General features: G+C 31.8%; 2 protein-coding genes across 3 annotated transcripts in view; one reads left to right on the forward strand and one right to left on the reverse strand.

Moving 5' to 3' along the window:
* Dyrk3 (Dual-specificity tyrosine phosphorylation-regulated kinase 3) overlaps window positions 1-17,855 on the forward strand; it is a 112,697-nt gene that overhangs the window by 64,114 nt on the left and 30,728 nt on the right. The window lies entirely within an intron of this gene.
* LOC106123191 (uncharacterized) lies at window positions 10,782-17,141 on the reverse strand. The gene is made up of 2 exons (XM_013319413.1): window positions 16,923-17,141; window positions 10,782-11,733 (listed from the first exon to the last, which is right to left on the reverse strand). Exons 1-2 carry the CDS (start codon window positions 16,962-16,964, stop codon window positions 11,197-11,199), a joined length of 579 nt encoding a protein of 192 aa, XP_013174867.1. The 5' UTR covers window positions 16,965-17,141; the 3' UTR covers window positions 10,782-11,196.

The following is a 17,855-nucleotide window of genomic DNA, read 5'->3' on the forward strand; positions in this document are numbered from 1 at the left end:
ATTTAACTTACTAATATCATAAATGCGCATGTTTAGATGGATGTGATGTGGATGGATGGATGGGTGGGATGGGCTACACTAACTAAGTTTTTTTTATATATCCACGCGGACAGAGTCGCGGACGACAGCTATTTAAATATAGTGAAGTAACACATTTTTATTAGAATATAAAATTTTGTGAAAGTGTGAATTGTAAAGAATCTTGAATAAGCAATAGGCACTTTTAGTCATCCTAACACATGTAAGGTCTGAAAAGTCTGCATGTAAAAAGATTTATCCAATGAATTAGTAATGGAGCACTCACTGAAAGCAGGCCTTTTTGCCACCGGTTAAGTTTTTGCTGTAATAAATTTTGCTTGTATAGAGTGATATCATACGCCCAATACGTCTAATGTGGAATAAATTATTTATGTACGATATATAAGGGTTTCAACAGATAATCCTCGTATATGTTTTAAAGCATGTTTTTGTAAAGTAAATTAAATAAAAATTTTATGAATCTTCGATACAGATAATCGTAAAAAAAATAAAGTGTAGATGCTTTTAATACAATTTATTATTATAATATACTGAGACGATATATCATAATTTTAAGTGCTTAAAACTTTTTCAACAGTAATAAATTTGTAGGTCGACGTATCTACACGTAGGTGAACTTGGCATAAATCCAGAGGTCTTTACTCGCCTTTGTCCGTCTGTATGTCTGCCCCTTTGTCTGGCCCAAGCTGCCACAACGTTTGTCTTTGTTTGATGAGGTCCTCCATATAAATGAGGGATTATTTATGTATGTAATTGTAGACGATCAGTCACCCGCTTTGTTTCAACAGACCGCACAAGTTGAGATATTGCGAATTACGTGCTTTTACGTTTTAATTATTTAAGTTTGAATCTCAAGTTAATGATTCATGTCTCTTTTAAATTAACCATTGGTTTCTAAAACTAAAATCTCTGTATCTCTGCGGTTCCTCTGGTATTGCTGATGTCCATGGGCGTCGTTGAACACCTTGGTGTCCTCGCCGCTCGTTTGAACCCTTCTGTTATAAAAAATATATATATGTCGGCACCCCTGTCAATATATTTGACAAAATAGACATGTTTTAAACGGGAATTTTGGTCTCAGAAACTCACTATGTTTGTGTTAGAGAAAGAAGAAAATACTTTATTCATTCTATGAAAATATTGATCTTTTATTCAAATGTAAACTGTATTTCCATAGTTTAAAAATACAAATTACATTTGTAGGAATATTATTCGTTTGCAGTAATTGATTGAAACGAAAATTGTAATTAGGATTTTCGTTAACATAAATGAACAATGATCTTTTTAAGTAGTTTTCTGTAAAAAATACAACCGAAGTTCTGTACAAGTTATTTCATAATAATTGCTATGAAGGATTTGTCATACGCGACTGTTTTTAAAACTAAACTAAAACAACCGATGAATTTCATAACTCGTTTAATAATATTTAAATTACGTGTCCGTAAAAGATGTGGCAACAACTTTTAGTAATAAGAATGAATGAGCAGTTACGTAATTATAAAAAAAACTAGCTATCGCCCGCGACTCTGTCCGCGCGGAATTAAAAACAAAAGTAAAAAAGTAGCCTTTATGTTCTTCTAGACTTTGTTCTACATCTATGCCATATTTCAGCGAGATCCATGCAGCCATTTCGGAGATACCTTCAAACAAACGTCCATCCATCTAAACATTCGCATTTATAATAATAGTAAGGTTTTTTTAACGTATTAAGTGTTTTTAATAGTTTCTATATATCAATTCATTGAATAGATGAAGCATGAAATAATATCTCTATTGTATTTAATTTTTGATATATTTTTGGCATTGAATTGTGTGTAATAAAATTGCAAAATACAGTACGCGTGTCTTTTTCGCCGTGCTTCATAAAAAAATCAATGCTAAAGCACTCAGTTTAATGGTATCCGTTGGGGTAAACGCAACCCCCGTCTGTTGGGTCCCAAACAATCCACTTTACGATGCCAGCGTGAATTAGGCCGTGAGTAAATAACACGGGTACGGCTATTGTTTTTGGTTAAACCGGATTAAATTAATCTTTCATTGTCATGGTTACAACAATCTTTTATTTAATAATAGTATTTTTGTCCTTGTCACTCATGGCGAGATAAAAAGAGTAAATGAATGTGAGATAGTTAACATGTGAATATGCATGTTTTTTATGGACCAAACTTAATTTATTATGTGTTTTATATTTCTCAGATTGTTTTATATTTTGGTGACAACATTGCCAAATCTTTCACATCAAGAACATGGATGTTACGAAAATGTCAGAATATTTTTCATCAAAATATTTCATCTCGTACTTTTTGGAGATTGATTCATAACTGAATATTATTTGCAAACAAAAAGATGCCATATATTGAGATATAATAAAGCTGAATTTCCCTTTGACATTGTGTTACATCATTAATGCCACCTAATCTAATAAATCCCCCTTTAAACTGTAATAAAGGTCGACGGCGGTGTAGCGGTGCTGTCGTCTTTGTCATGTTAATAAACTCAAATCCATTCGACTCGATTAAAATTTCATCTGACACTTGTTGACGTATTGCACTTGAGTTACTTTGGGACGTTATCCTTATTCCCTATGGTAACTTGATTTAGAAGATAATAGATTAGTAAGTGAATCCTTCAATCATCATCATCATCAGCTCACTAAATGTCCCCACCGAGGGACTCGGAGCCTACTCTAAGTTAGGGGTGACTAGGCCATAGTCAACCACGCTGGCCAAGAACGGGTTGGTTGACTTCACACATATCTTTGAATTTCTTCTCAGATATGTGCAGGTTGCATCACGATGTTCCCTTGACCGTAAGACTTTCAATCTACACAACGCTATAATTAAGCCTCATATTCTCTTTTAATTGCTAATATTTTGCTTATTTTATGTCTAATGCATGTCATGACTCTAATATGGTTAATGGCATTTATCACGCGATATTCAAACTTACGGAACAATATCGATCGTGTTCTAAGTAAAGCCAGGACATTATTCAGTCTCTTCAAATGTCTGTGGCCGCTGCCAGACAAATTTACTAGTCTAGACTTTACTGCCTAGACAACGAGTTGGCTGGATAAAACTTCTACCTCTGCAAAGCGTTGCCTTAGGAGCATTGTAATTAGGAACTCTCGCTAAACTGTTTAGTGGCATAATAAAATAAATTAATAAAAGTCTTCCATAGTAACAAAAGAAAAACCTAATATTAAAGTATATAACATTAATATGCGTAGACATATAGGTAACTTAAGAAAAGTTGGAAGGATTGAATTAAAGGTAACATGTAATAGAAGGCAGTGACTACTGATAAGACGACCGATAGATCTATTTATAAGACAAAAATCCGTCTTGTTGTCTGACTCCAAATGAAATGGGATAAGAACAAAAGATGATTCTAAATCTAAAGTAAACTATATTCATTAATGATAATTTAGTTTAGAACATTGTTTTTTTTCCTAATTGAATTATATATGAACAGGTACGAGTTAAGGAAATGACATTATTAACCGCAAATGTCACGTAGTAACACTTCACGTGTTACCGGGTATCGATTTCATAACACCATTATGCACACGATTTTATATTTATGCAATAATAATGTTATGTGTATTTAAATGGACTACGCATATAGATTTTTTGAACGTAGTCATATTGACTAGTTCAATGTATTTAAATCGATATGCTAACAGTCAATTTTTCCAATTTAATTTGTGCGGTCTAAAAACACAATTCTATTAAAATTATATTTAACTATACTCAGAGTGAATCATCACTAAGGAACAGCTTCAGTAACCATTAAATTATAGTATTCTCATTTATACTTTTGCACTATAGATTTGGCAAGGAATGGAATATTCTAGAATATGAAATTGCAATTCTACACTTGTCAAGGTCAGTAGGAATTCACGCGACAATCCTATTTGGTACATTTCAATATTTTTGTATCGATCCCTGATCTATGTAACATAACCTTAAGTACTCGCGTGTTCTATTCAAATATGTTTGTGGCGAAGTGATGTTTGCTGTAAAAAGTTCAGGAACACTTTTGTTTTAGTCTTCTGGACATGGTAAGGTATTGATAAATTAAATTTATAATATTTGTTTTTTTTTCAGGTAATTCTCGCGGCTTTTTGGAAAATAGGTGAAGGTTTTATTAAATTGTAGCATTGGTAATCGATGTTAGCTTTGTAGTGTGTAATAAATGGTTGTACATATGTATAAGACTTTGTAGAACATCCTAATATGTTTCTACCGTATGTTTTATCAGATAGAGTTAGATGTATTAACTCGATTTATTAAAGTGTCTTAAGTTATGTATTTACAAATCAACGCATCTGCGGTTCCTCTGGTATTGCTGATGTCCATGGGCTTCTTTGAACACATCGGTGTTCCCGCTGCTCGTTTGCCCCCTTCTGTTATAAAAAAAAATGAATTCAATATTTTTAACCTTAACACTTTTAATGTTGACTCGATTTACAGCTAACGCTAGTATACAATACGAAAATTGTAGTGGCAGTGATCGTGTTAAAATCAACCATCGTTAATTGTTCCAGAAACTTATAACTAAGTAATTTCATTATCTATGTATTTATGTATCAAAGTCGCTTATCAACAATCATTTCTGATTTTTAGTTTCTCCAGTAGACGGAGGTAACGACAAAAGAGAGAGTTGCCTTGGCTCCTCCGCTAATGGCCAGCTATTGAAGGTGAAACCCGTCGATTCAGCCATGTCATTGTTGACGTAAAACTACCTTCTATTTACAGCTTAGACTCTACCATTTTATCTTTTTTTTGTTGGATATTGCACTGAAACTGTTATAGTGTATTTATTTAGGGACATATAAATTACTATTCAGCCTATCTTTAAAATATCTAAAATCGCAGATTATATATAACTGTTTATAATTATTTTACGTATGTTTTAGGATTTTAGTTTTTTTTTGAAAAGGTTTGGACTAGTTTTTAAACTTAATAATGTTCTGTTTATCATTTTGAAATCTTTTTCACATTGAAATAGATTAATGATTATTAGAATCGTATGTTTGTCTTTAAAATGACACTAAGAACTTAATTGATGTAACATGTAGGCATTAAATAGTACCTTAAATAGATGCCGTCCTCTTTATTACGTGCGTTGGCGGAATTAAGTTAGATTTATAGAGTACCCATAAATTGGATTTAAAAATTTCCGCTGATGTGTTTTTAAAATTAATTACTGTCATTTATTAATTTCTAATGAATTCAAACGGAAATTAATATTTGATCCTTAATATTGATAAGTAAATTTATTAATCATTGTATGAACCAGAATACAAAAATTATTCTAAGCTATTATTATAACTATTTCAGATTTCTATTGCTAAGTTAGGGGTGACTAGGCGATAGTCAACTACGCTGGTCAAATGCGGGTTGACTCACACATATCTCTGAATTTCTTCACAGATATGTTCAGGTTTCCTTAGCCGTAAGAATGTCGGGTAAATGTACATATGTAAATCAAAAATCGAAAAACACATTGATACATGCTGCAGATTGCAAGTCAAGGGCTTAACCGCTAAGCCACCGACGCTTTTATCTTTGAATCGTTTAAATTCGAATTAAATGGATTAAAAATTTAAATGAAAAGTACCGCGGATAACGAAAAATTGTTCGAAATCTAGTATTGATTTTGGTGGTTAGTGTATTCTATTTTATATCGTTTAATAGCTGGAATGGTAACGTGAGGCTTTTACGCTCGCGCCACACTAGGCGGGTCTGAGCGATCACTTAAATGGGAATCGTTTAATTTTACGGTCCGTATAAATGCAGTGTTCGCGGCCGCTTTCCTAATGCATTCTATTTGTCTTGTTTCTACTTCCATTAGAGATATCGTTTCATCGAGTTATGGTCATCTTTTATACTTGTAAGTTTTAAAGATTTGTTTTGAATACCTATCAATATTTCTATTACTTTTCTGAGTATTGCTATAGTCTATTTAAAAAATTAATATAACAGATATAGAACAGGGGTGACCAACTTGATTAGACCAAAGACCGTTTACTGACGACACCCTGTGCGATCTACCAATTAAAAACCTCTTGAAATTTCATTCGTAGGAAAATCGTTAAACTGATGAATATTCTTAGTTAAAACCTATTTATTTCAGTGTAGCGTCTCTTCTTACGCTACGTTATTTATTTACGTATTTATATTTGTTTCCATAGTATGTTCAACTAGACTAATAGTTGCGATCGACCGGTTGGCCACCCCTGTAGAATATTATTGTTAAGACGTAAGATTTTATAACTTATCTTGTTAAGAAATAATATAAACCCAATTTATAATGCCGTTTACAGACTATTTAAATGTAAATTACTTTGATTTCTTTAAAACAGTTGCAATGCGGTAGCGTAATCTACTGTTACTGCGTTGTTAACAGCTAAATCTATTATTTCCGTGTTCACAGTGAATGTCTAACTGCATCACAAATCCAAGCCAAGGCGTTTTCATGTAACTGTGTCAATTCAAACTGCGAGGTTACATTGTGACCTTTACCTATTGTTGTTGGCGATTAAGCGATTAATTAAAATGAACGAAATACTCTCAATGCTTTGTTGTGTAACGTTTATCTTAACATTTGCAACTGTATACCGTGGGTTTACACTGCCAATACGTATTTACAATATTGTTATTGTGATCTCTATGTACCCTTTGAGAAAAAAGATTCTATGATACGTTGTTGTGCAAGGGCTTTGCAGTGGAAACTCTCTTTAATATTGTTAGCTTGCTGTTTTAATAGGTGCTATAAAAGCGCAAGTGCGGGTATACCTTAGTAGCGATAGATGTAATACACCAATGTTTACTATAACAAAATATAAAATATATTAAAAAAAAAGTAAAAAATGTTTAAAAATATTTTTCTGTTTATGTATTATTAGGTACAATTAAAAAAAATATGCATAATTTTTATCATTTTACTATCACCTTGCATGTTATGTACATTAACGTTTTAATAGTATTTAAAAAAATAATTTAAACGTTACTAATCCAAAATAACAAGTTCACATCATGCCAGTCATGACTTCGAATGTAAACAATCCATTTAAAATTAACATCATGGAAACGCAATACTCAGAATTGCAACGATAGATTGTCCGAAACTCGAAAGCGACACAGACGAATACGTTCATAATTCTGTTACTCTGTCATTCGATATTACGTACCCGATAGCTCAGCGTGGTGACAACAGATTAGATATGCATCAGACAAACCAATTGCTATCGATTTTATGCGTTTATCACCCGCTCGTGTGAATGCGCTTTTATGTTTCTTGTTTACGAATGAAATTAATTTTTAGGATTATATTTATATTTTGAAATCATTTTTAGTTTGTCCTAAAATTGAATTATGGATTTAACAGAAACTTTTGTATAATAGATTATTTAGCAATATAATCAACTCTTTTAATCTTCAAACAATACAACGATCTCCTTTGATCTTATCAAAACATACTAAATAAACAGCAATTTACATTAGTATTTGTTGCAAGCGAGAGATGAAAAGTCATCTCTTCTATATGTTTCTCATCAAAGCGGATTATTAATAATTAACATTACTTATTTCATCATATACTATGAAAAAGCTTACATTTTAGACTTATACACATTTACTGCAGTCTAATTTGTTTCTTATTACAATGTCGTAAGGTTTATTTTCTCGTGTACATTGGTAACACGAGTGAGTGGTGTTAAAAATAATCGGGATCTGTAACGATTTACAGCAGATCCCTCTTGTAGCGGATGCTGGAAATTTGGCGAGCTTTCATTGATTTCAGTGCAAATAATTCACTTGTGTTTCTCGAGATGGCGCCACTTGTATGATTTCATTAAACATTACTGTTGAAGATTTTGATACATTAATCTTTTTTATTAACTTTTTAAATCAATTATCATAATCCTCACTAATATTTATTTTATACTAGCTGTCGCCGGCGACTACGTCAATTAAAAAAAGTTATTTAGCCTATGTGTTCTTCCAGACTACGTTCTACATCTATGCCAAATTTCAGCGAGATTCGTTCAGCCGTTACGGAGATACATTCAAACAAACATCTATCCATCCATCCATCCATCTATCTATCTATCTATCAGTCCATCCATTCGTATTGAACTGTAACTGTCTCTCTGTCTGGCTACCAACTACAAAGACAATATTTCTCGCGAACGAATTCGCGACCACAACTAGTACTAGTGTATTATACTTAAAACAAGAAAAATAAATGATAATTTATGTTTAAGGATTTTAACAGTTTAAATTTAAATTTTCGTCGTATACCTAAATCGATGATAATTTAGCCCTTTGGAGGGTTTTGGGTGTAACCGTACCTATATCAGACGCAAAATTAAGCGGTCACGTAACTCGGTTCGGTAAGGGGTGCTTGACAGCTGAAATTCGCTACCCTCACCCCCTAGACTGGTTTCCCACGACTCACCCGCGCCAGGCACCGACCGCCAAATGTGGCACTACACTTGAGTAATAAACAACTATGTTTTATATTGTACGCTTGAATGATGTTACATTCAATATTTGTGTAAAAATTTGTTTAAATCTTACTTATATTATAAATGTGAATGTTTGGATGGATGTTTGTTCGAAGGTATCTCCTGAACGGCTTCATGGATGTTGCTGAAATTTTGGTACAGATGTAGAATGTAGTCTGGAAGAATATAAAGGCTAATTACTCGTTTTTTTTTTTTAGTTCCACGCTTAATGAGTCGTGAGCGACAGTTAGTAACAATATAAAGAGGAACCAAGAAGGCATTATAGGGACCCCATAAATAAAAGGTTTTATTGTTGGGATTTTTTTAATGATATATATGTTAGATTAGTGTTTTTTTTTACAAAAATACATACATATATAATATAATACTTTTAGACGAATGACGTGTTTTTGTAACAAAGTCTAGTGTCAGAATAAATAGCGAAGGACAAACGTTGACATTTTAGTAAGGCTAGTGTTGAGTCAATACACTGGCTCAATTCTGGATTTTCTTCCTAACAATACATACAAATTTAGTTACAACAAAAAGTCAGTTGCAACTATATTTTTTTAATAAGTAAAAGTTTTTTACAGTAAATCATTTCAGTACTCTATCTTTCTTCTTACCAATATTATAAATGCGAATGTGTATATGGTTGCGTGGATGTTTGTTAGAAGTATCTCCAGAACGGCTGCATGGATCTCGTTGAAATTTGGCATAGATGTTGAACTAAGCCTGGAAGATATGTCAACACATAGTCTACTAGTTAAGACTTTGTTTAATTCGCAGTTTCAGCATGCGCAGTTTTTCATACATAACCAATGCTATGTGAGAAGTAAGTGGAAAATTTTTGTAATTGACGAGTTTAAGCGCAAGATGCACAGGCAAATTGGTATTAGTTAAAGAGTTAAAAGTATTCTTAGAAGAAAACTGGAATTTAAGATTATTAGAATAGTGGTTGCTAAGGTATTAGGTACTTTCACGAGAATATATGAATGTCATGGCGTTAGTCATTTTGTTTGAAGAGAAAATCATGTTTGATGCCTTTCAGACGTAAAGTGGGCCGCATTATTGACAGTTATATCAGACTAGGCAATTTCACCGCACAATATAAGATTTCCCTCCAGGGTATGACCTTCCCCTGTGCGGTTTAGAAAGGGCGTGGGATAATCTATAAGGCATTTCTATGTACAGGGGAACGTTTTTTAAAAAGTGGATTTTTGATTGTATTAACTTTGGCTTAGAAAATCCATACGATTATCTTAAAATTGAAATCGAATCATGGTTAAAAAATAATTTAGTTTATTGATTTTTAATTTTAATACTTTGTGAATCTTTTATTTTCTTCTAATAAAATTTCGTTTCTTATCGTAAGTTAATGTAGAAGTGTGTAATATTTTAATTTCGTATGTGAAAATGTGTATGTGTTTAATTTTTTTTAAAAATGTCTTTTTGCGTGTATATATAAATCATTTGAAAAATAAGTTTTTCTTATGACATTATCAAAATGTATGTACTTGAACAAATTAAAGTTTTTTGTAATAGCATCAAGTTTGTAATTAAAGGTATCAAAACTATTTCATCGTATATTTATTTTATTGATTTCTTACAAAATTGTTGTATTTCTTATGTCTAATACTAGACAAATACATTATTTATTGTTTAATTTTTAAAAATAAAACTTATTGACTATTAAATCTTACACTTTAGGAATGAATACAATTTTAGTTGAATTGATAAATTCATTTATATTTTCATTTTTTAAAAATATAAGGAATTATATTCAACCTTACCTCAATTTGAGAATGTACATTTATATTATCTCTTAAGTTTACCTTTTTATGACAGAAATATTGTAAGTTTTTATTTATTTATTGACATATTACGTTCATAGTTTTTTATGTTTTAAATACTTTTTTTAACAAACGTCGCAATATTAAATATAACTTGCTTATTTATTCTCGTATGTGGTAAAACGATTTTACTACATCGATGTATAATAAACATAATATCACAAAATAATTGAATAGCAAATTTTTGGCTTAATAAAAATTAAGTTCTACATATTTAAATTTTTTTTTTGCAGATCTTATTTTTTTTCTTTCAAAAACTAAAGTTAAAACTTCATAAAGAATTATGGACATGACAGTATAATTTCTATTAAATATTTATTAAGAACTTTATATAAAGTAAATTAAATATAAAATTATATTTTTCAAATCCTATCGCTATCAATACAATGTTTTCAAACTTAAAAAGATCACAAACCTCACGTGACGCACACGTTCGTGTTTTGCTAACGGTACAGCTGCGTCGATATAACAAACATTTGCACGAATAATCTGTTTATAGAAATATTCAATACGCAATATTCAAAGAGGAGTTTGTTTGTGATAAACCATGATAATCATGAAAGATAGTCTTATGGTCTATATACCGAACTTCGTTATGTTCTTAATCGTTTTCTTCTAATGAACTGTCCTATTATTTCTAAGACTATATTTCAATACGTTATAATACTTTGGCTTTTTATCACTAAAGACAATACGTCTTGTCTTGTCCAATACACCAATGAGCATTATCTACAATTAAGGAAATGCAATTAATTGAGCAACTTAAACCAAAATTTATACAACTATTGTTTAACTTTTTGACGTGAATATGTTGAAAAATTTAGCCTTTATGTTCAAAAGGGTGGTGAAAGACCTTTTCACTTTCTTCTTCGGCATCCTTTCCGGCCTGAGGAATGGCTCCGAGTAAGATTTCTGCAAGCTAGAGTAGATTGGTGTATCGGACTCCTTAGGAATTTGGTATTTGTATTCCTTGATCACCTTTTCTTCTGTGGGATCATATCTGTAAAGGACTGAGTATGTTCGCTTCACCTTTCGGTTACGCGGAATGTTAGCACTCCTGTCGCTTTTGCAACGTTTAACCTTGTTCCTGCCATAATAGTCTTCGTAATTGTCAGCGTCAATGTAAATAATCCGTTTGCCTAAAGCTTGCTCCCTCTCTTTCTTCAAACTCTTCCATGAGGCTATAACTGATTCACGACGGAAAGTCTTATTTGGATTATGACGGCTGATGCAATAGGAGCTTTCTTCTTGAATGTTGGATGTGTCTTTCAAAGGAGACCCTCTTGGACTAGGGCTGTAGTCTATCTCGTAGTCGTCTCTCGACACCTGAAACAAAATAAACAATTGATTAGTGAATTAAGGCTACACTTAGATATAGATAGATATCCTTGTCTATTGCGTTTATTCTGACAATTGATAGATTGTTTAGATTACAAGTGTTAATAACGTTATCTATGTGCGTCGTGACTTTGACGTATATAGGTGTTGTATTGTCTCTTTTTCTCATAACGATATAATTATCTGTCTCGCTTAGGTACGTCATTGGAGCCCTTCGAGCGGTGCCCACATGTCTGATACCACCTGTTGTATAAACCATATGTCTTACGTAGTTGGAACATTTGCCAGATATACTTAAGTTTGATATTTAATTAATATTCGACCGTGAATTGTTGTCAATTTTATTGAAATTGTTAATAAATAGTTTGATTGTTATTCACTTTTATGTAACAGTTAAATAATTAACTCACATCTTTCTTATCGCGTAACATTTTTTATAGTTTCACGTAATTTAACAATGTTATTGAGATGGCCGCGTAGAATAGGTCACATGAAAATAAAAACTATATAGTTACGAATTCTTTGGAATACGCTGATAATAAAGAAGAAATGCCATTTGTTCTCGTTAAAGTTTTGATGTGTCGACTTATTGCTTTCCATTTGTTTAGTTAGTAATTGGAACAGAAAAGATACGCATTGCTATTACCGAAATCTAGGCGTCCTCGCTTTCTGACACTACAATACTGTTCAAATGTCTGTTGTGACAGGCAACAGTTTTGTAACATTATTTTTTAATGGATATTAAAAAAACAGCATATGTAACTTGGCGAATTTGGGTCGTTTCGTGTAAAATAGGTCACATCGAAATAGTTTTTCTTAAAGCAGATATAGTTAACACGGTCCAATTACATTGTAAGTTACGCAAAATTTAGTACAGAAATTACATATTAATGTTTTGTCTTTTGTGAAATTATTAACCTTGTGTTCTTTCTTTCCAGGTAATTAAAGTTGGAGTAAAATTTAATGTCTTATCCACATTAAACTTTCGTCTGGATTTTGCCCAGTAAGTATAGGTACATTTATAAATGCGTGCATATTCATATTTATTTGTGGACGTTATTATAGATCTGAAGGTGATGGTGCTAAAAGGTTCGTGTTAAATTTGTCGCGGGCTATTTTGAACAATAGTCGCGCGTTTCAATGCAACGTCTAATAATAAAATATATGGTTTATTTTAAAATTTAACCTCCATAATGTTTGCATAAGTATCATACGGAGTAATGCAATGGGTTTAATATAATAACTAACGATGAATGATAATAATTTAATATTTTATTGGAAAGGCTAAGTAAATGAATTTTAGAATTTTATTACCTCTATACAATTTCTGTGGCTGGTGTTACCACATATAAGTTATTACAGAGAGATGATTAGATTTAGAAAAAAAATACGATTCTTTAAAATACTTGCAGAATTTTTTTTACGAGAACAATAGCTTTATAATAGCAATCTCATTAATGCCAGTTTATGTGATTAAAATGTCTTTAAAACGCATAAAATCTAATTGGTTTTACGATTGATTTTTATCTATCTTTTTTGTTTAGTTTAGATCTCATATGTTAGTGTTGTGTTAAACCACGCAAAAACATTGTGGGATCATACGGTTTTTTTGTAAATGAGTCGTCGTGTTTTTTATATGTTTAGTATGTGTCATAATCATTGTTGCTTTCGATTGTAACTGTATTTAAAACGGTATATAATTTTTATGCGATTATAAATTACTGTTCAATTTATCGATTTTTTTAAAACTGTAGTTAATTGTAATAAGGTTATATATTGCTATGAAGTTTAATACTTGATTATTTGCTTTAAACTGAAGGGTATTTTTATTTTGTTTTTCCATTGTTTTGGAAAACTTCACTGTTTTTTTACCTTCATTTCTTACCGTGTATGTTATGTGACCTTATTTGTTTTTAGTACGGCATTAATTTTTTAGGGAAAAAGGTCCATTATGAGCTTTAATTATTATGGACTTAAAAAAAAGTTAAATTAAAGTGGAAATATTAAGATAAGCATGTTATGTCTATTGCTTTATCTTACTAATAAATGCGAATGTTTAGATGGATGTTTGTTTGAAGGTATCTCCTGAACGGCTGAAAGGATCTCGCTGAAATTTGACATAGATGTAGAACATAGTCTGGAAGAACACATAGGCTACTTATTAAATTTTTTTTCCGCGCGGACGAAGTCGCAGGCATCAGCTAGTCTATTACTACTATTTATAGTTCAACATTAGTATATTATAGTATTGATGTAAATCGATTTGTAAATATTATTTCATCTCGTTTATATAAAGTGAATTTTAAAAACAGTTTTAGAAGTAAGATGAATACTTCAATGTCGATTAAATACATCGCGCACTTTATCCGGCGTTGAAATTGAAAACAAAATATTTGCGACCTAATTCCTCTAAGTGAAACTTTACTTTCAAAGTGTTTTGATAAAAGGACTATTATTCAAATAAATGTTATATTAATTTCGTATAAAATGTGACCACTTTTTTTATAAGAATACTAGCGGACCCGACAGACGTTGTCCTGTCTACACGTCTTTAATTTGAATAAATTAATATGAAGTTAATATTTGATGAAAATTGTGAATCCAAACCATTCCCAGATCCCCTTGAACACACAGAAAAAATTTCATCAAAATCGGTCCAGTCGTTTGAGAGAAGTTCAGTGACATACACACTCACAGAAGAATTATATATATAAAGATTGTAAATTATGTCAAATTTGCACTATTTTTTAACTTTTTATCATTTATGTAGTCATTTGAAACTAGGTCTTTATAGTTTTATTTACTTTATATTTAATTTTGAATAATTTCAACGATAAGTCCTAATAATCAAGGATATAAATAAAGTATTCACTGTCTGTGGCTTATTATAGTACCATAAAATATATTTTATTATGTTTATATAAATATCGCATTATGTAATGTTTACAGTGAACTATTTTCGTACCGAGCAATATGTTTCTATGTTTATAAGTAGCATTTGAAACCTAGGCCAATAGTGTTATAGAGTTACATTTAGACTTACGAGTGTACTATTTCAATTGGTTCAAGTACGAATTGTCTATTCCTAGATTATTTACGTTGCATTTAGCCCTCAATTAGGGGTTAATAACCTTTTTTGATGACGTTTTTTTAATCGTATGAGATGATTCGTTGATACCCACGCAGTTTTTTTTTTCTTAAAATTTACTATGACTAATGATATGTTCATTGGTTTTTTCTATTGCGACATTATTGGTATTTTTTAGTTATTTTCGGGTCGTTGTACTAATGGTACAGTTTCTAATGTTCATTTGTAATGCAAATTTATTTCACTAATTGAAGTGACAAATGATTTTTTTTATGTTTTATTGCTTGTCATTTTTTGTTCAAAGTAACAATAATATTTCAACTGTAGTGTTAATATTTTATTATGAAATTATTATGTGGAGACAAAACCAAAAGAAAGCAAATTATTTTATTAGATAAAAGAATCAGACGAATTTCATCCACAATTTTACAATAGATCGTCTATTAATGTGTCAAAACGTTAGTAATTTAAAGCTATTGAACCTATTCCTTCTTTCTCCAAGCTGGAATTCAAGCGTTTGAAGTTCAAAGATATTTTTAAGTTAGTACATTTAACCGGTTTTAAAAAGAAATCAATGTGTCCCCGCTCGTCTCAGCCATGTCGTCCTGCCATCAATCTTTATCAGGCCTGAACGCTTAACTTTCCCAATCATAAACCGGAATAACTAGACACGATTTAGAGAACGTTACAAAAGATTGTCGCCTAGTGTTAGATGTAGTGAAAGTAGCCGAAAAGCGTAACACGTCCGCGAATTTTTTTACAACAGCTATGACAAAATATATAAAATATATTGCTGTCTCTTTCATTCTCTTTGGAGAAACAGAGATAATTGTAATGTTCTTATTCAATTGTGAAATTCACGATAATACTCGTTTAGTTTGCTTTCTAATTTCGGGATGAGTTTGATATTTCATCGCTCTATAAGTGCCGATTGTCAGATGTTTAAGCGTCAAATAAACTTTCTATTTTGAGCACCTTTTGTTGAGATGACACTTTTGTAGGCAATTTTCATTCTTATATAATATTGCATGATTTTTTTTTAATTTTGCAGTCAAAGGTACTTTACATCGTAAATTATAAAAGAAATCGTACAAAATAGATTTTCCTTTGTGATGTTATAAATTATGTATATCTGTTTTACAAGTACGCTTATATTTCGTAACTAAATGATTACTATGAAGATTTACGAAGCGTTTAACTTCAAGAAGCAAGGTTGACTAGGATGTTAAGACTAGTTATGAGGAAGCAATGTATTTGATTGATAGGAAACTGTGCAGTATCATCTTAAACTGACGTTCAAGGGTGTTGTTTGATGTAAATAAAGATAACAAGGTTTACATGCGTCTCTAAAGAGCATAAAACATATTGCAATTACTAAGGTCGAATATTACAAGACTTGTTTACGAATCCTCTAATCAACAAACGTTTTTAATTTTAACGTTTTTTAATTTTGTAAAAAAGTTGTAAGCAATCAATCAATCTTATCGTTTAGATATTCAGATCGAACTTTGAATCCATTGTTGGGATAGGGGGTAAATCTGTGGTTATTGGTTTTATCATTTTAAAACTTCTAAATACCTGAATTTTATTTTTCTATTGAAAATTTTAATTTAATCCGAATCATCAATGTTACTATGGTATTTGATTGTGGCATTGAATGTGGCAATGTCAAGAGCTGCTGACATAAAAAGAACATGCCCATAACCCAGCGGCCCTCAATGCACACAGCGCAGGTTCAATGGCAGCGGTTTCTAGTCAACTGCCTTTTATGTACCGCCGGTAACGCTTTGCGTAATAGATGTTTGGTTATATGCCGTAATGGGAAATGGACAAGTTTTGTATTAATTCAAAACTCTTTTGGAATTTAATTTGAATTTGGAACGTAACTTTTTTATTATAAGAATATTAATAAAAATTCTATTAAAGTAACATTTGATAGAGGTAGGAAATGCCGCATGCTTATAAGACGCCGATGAGGCAGAGAAAAGATATAAATATGTATGGAAATGAAAATAAATATTACAGGACCCTTAAATTAACACAAAAAATCTTTAACTTGATTAGTATCATTTTTAAAAAAGTTACTTACCACGCTCTCCCAACTACCACCAAAAATCGACTTGTCCAACATATTGTAGCACAAAATAGTTTATCACCAACAAAAGCACGTTGCACTTCTGTCCTAGGCGCGATAGATTCCAAAGATTACGAAATGGTTGATGTTTTTGTCAACAGAGACCGCGCGTACGTCGCTCGAAGCACGTTCACACGGAGTTGTCTGGATTTAGCACGTTGTTTTCACACTGAGCTCTCCTGAACGACTGAAGCGGACGTGTTACAGCATCATATTTATAGTACAGCCGGTCGGGAGAGGGCGGGTTTCAGGAAGACGACACGCTTGTATCTTCCACTTAGCACGCAGTCACGTCACCGTATTTCGGCTGTGTGTAACATAGTTCGGGGAAGCCCGTCTAAATGCGTCTATCGCTCGACATAAATTGTGCTTTGCTTCGACTTTTTTCTATGTAATTCTGATGCGTCTAGAAATGCACTAACTACTGCTGTATCTATATAAAATACGATAATTTTCTAGTTAATCTTCTTAAGCTTTTGGATTCAATTTTTAAAACGCAAGTAACAAGTTGTTCCTATCGTTGCTTGCTTAATTTGTAGTCTGTATCACCTATATCAATGTAAGTAGAGGTATCATTAATTACTCTGTCTGTTTTATTATTTCAAAGAGAATTAGTGATGACAATGTGTTTTTTGTACCGGTGTTTCAGAACGGAAAAGGAGCAACTATACCACATAATATTAGAACAAATAAAAATGTCGTTGATCACCCCTCTTTGCCCCCCCTTCTCTTATAAAAAAAAAACATACACAACGGAGTTTCATGACTCCGTGAACGTAGGCAAGTCTCTTTAAGCGGCGCTTAGCCTCAATTACGTTAGTTCTATGAAATCAGCTGTTTCTTGCAACCGCTGCCGGAAGATCTCTTAATTACCCATCTCTCTCACTA

This window comes from Papilio xuthus, unplaced genomic scaffold (genome assembly GCF_000836235.2).
Source record: "Papilio xuthus unplaced genomic scaffold, Pxut_1.1 DF826159.1, whole genome shotgun sequence".
NCBI lineage: Eukaryota > Metazoa > Arthropoda > Insecta > Lepidoptera > Papilionidae > Papilio > Papilio xuthus.

Coding starts and splice junctions, on each gene's coding strand:
- LOC106123191 (XM_013319413.1), bottom strand. CDS start 16,964: ATGTTGGACAAGTCGATTTTTGGTGGTAGTTGGGAGAGCGTG. Junction 11,734..16,922: donor GTGGTAGTTGGGAGAGCGTG/GTAAGTAACTTT, acceptor ATTTTGTTTCAG/GTGTCGAGAGACGACTACGA.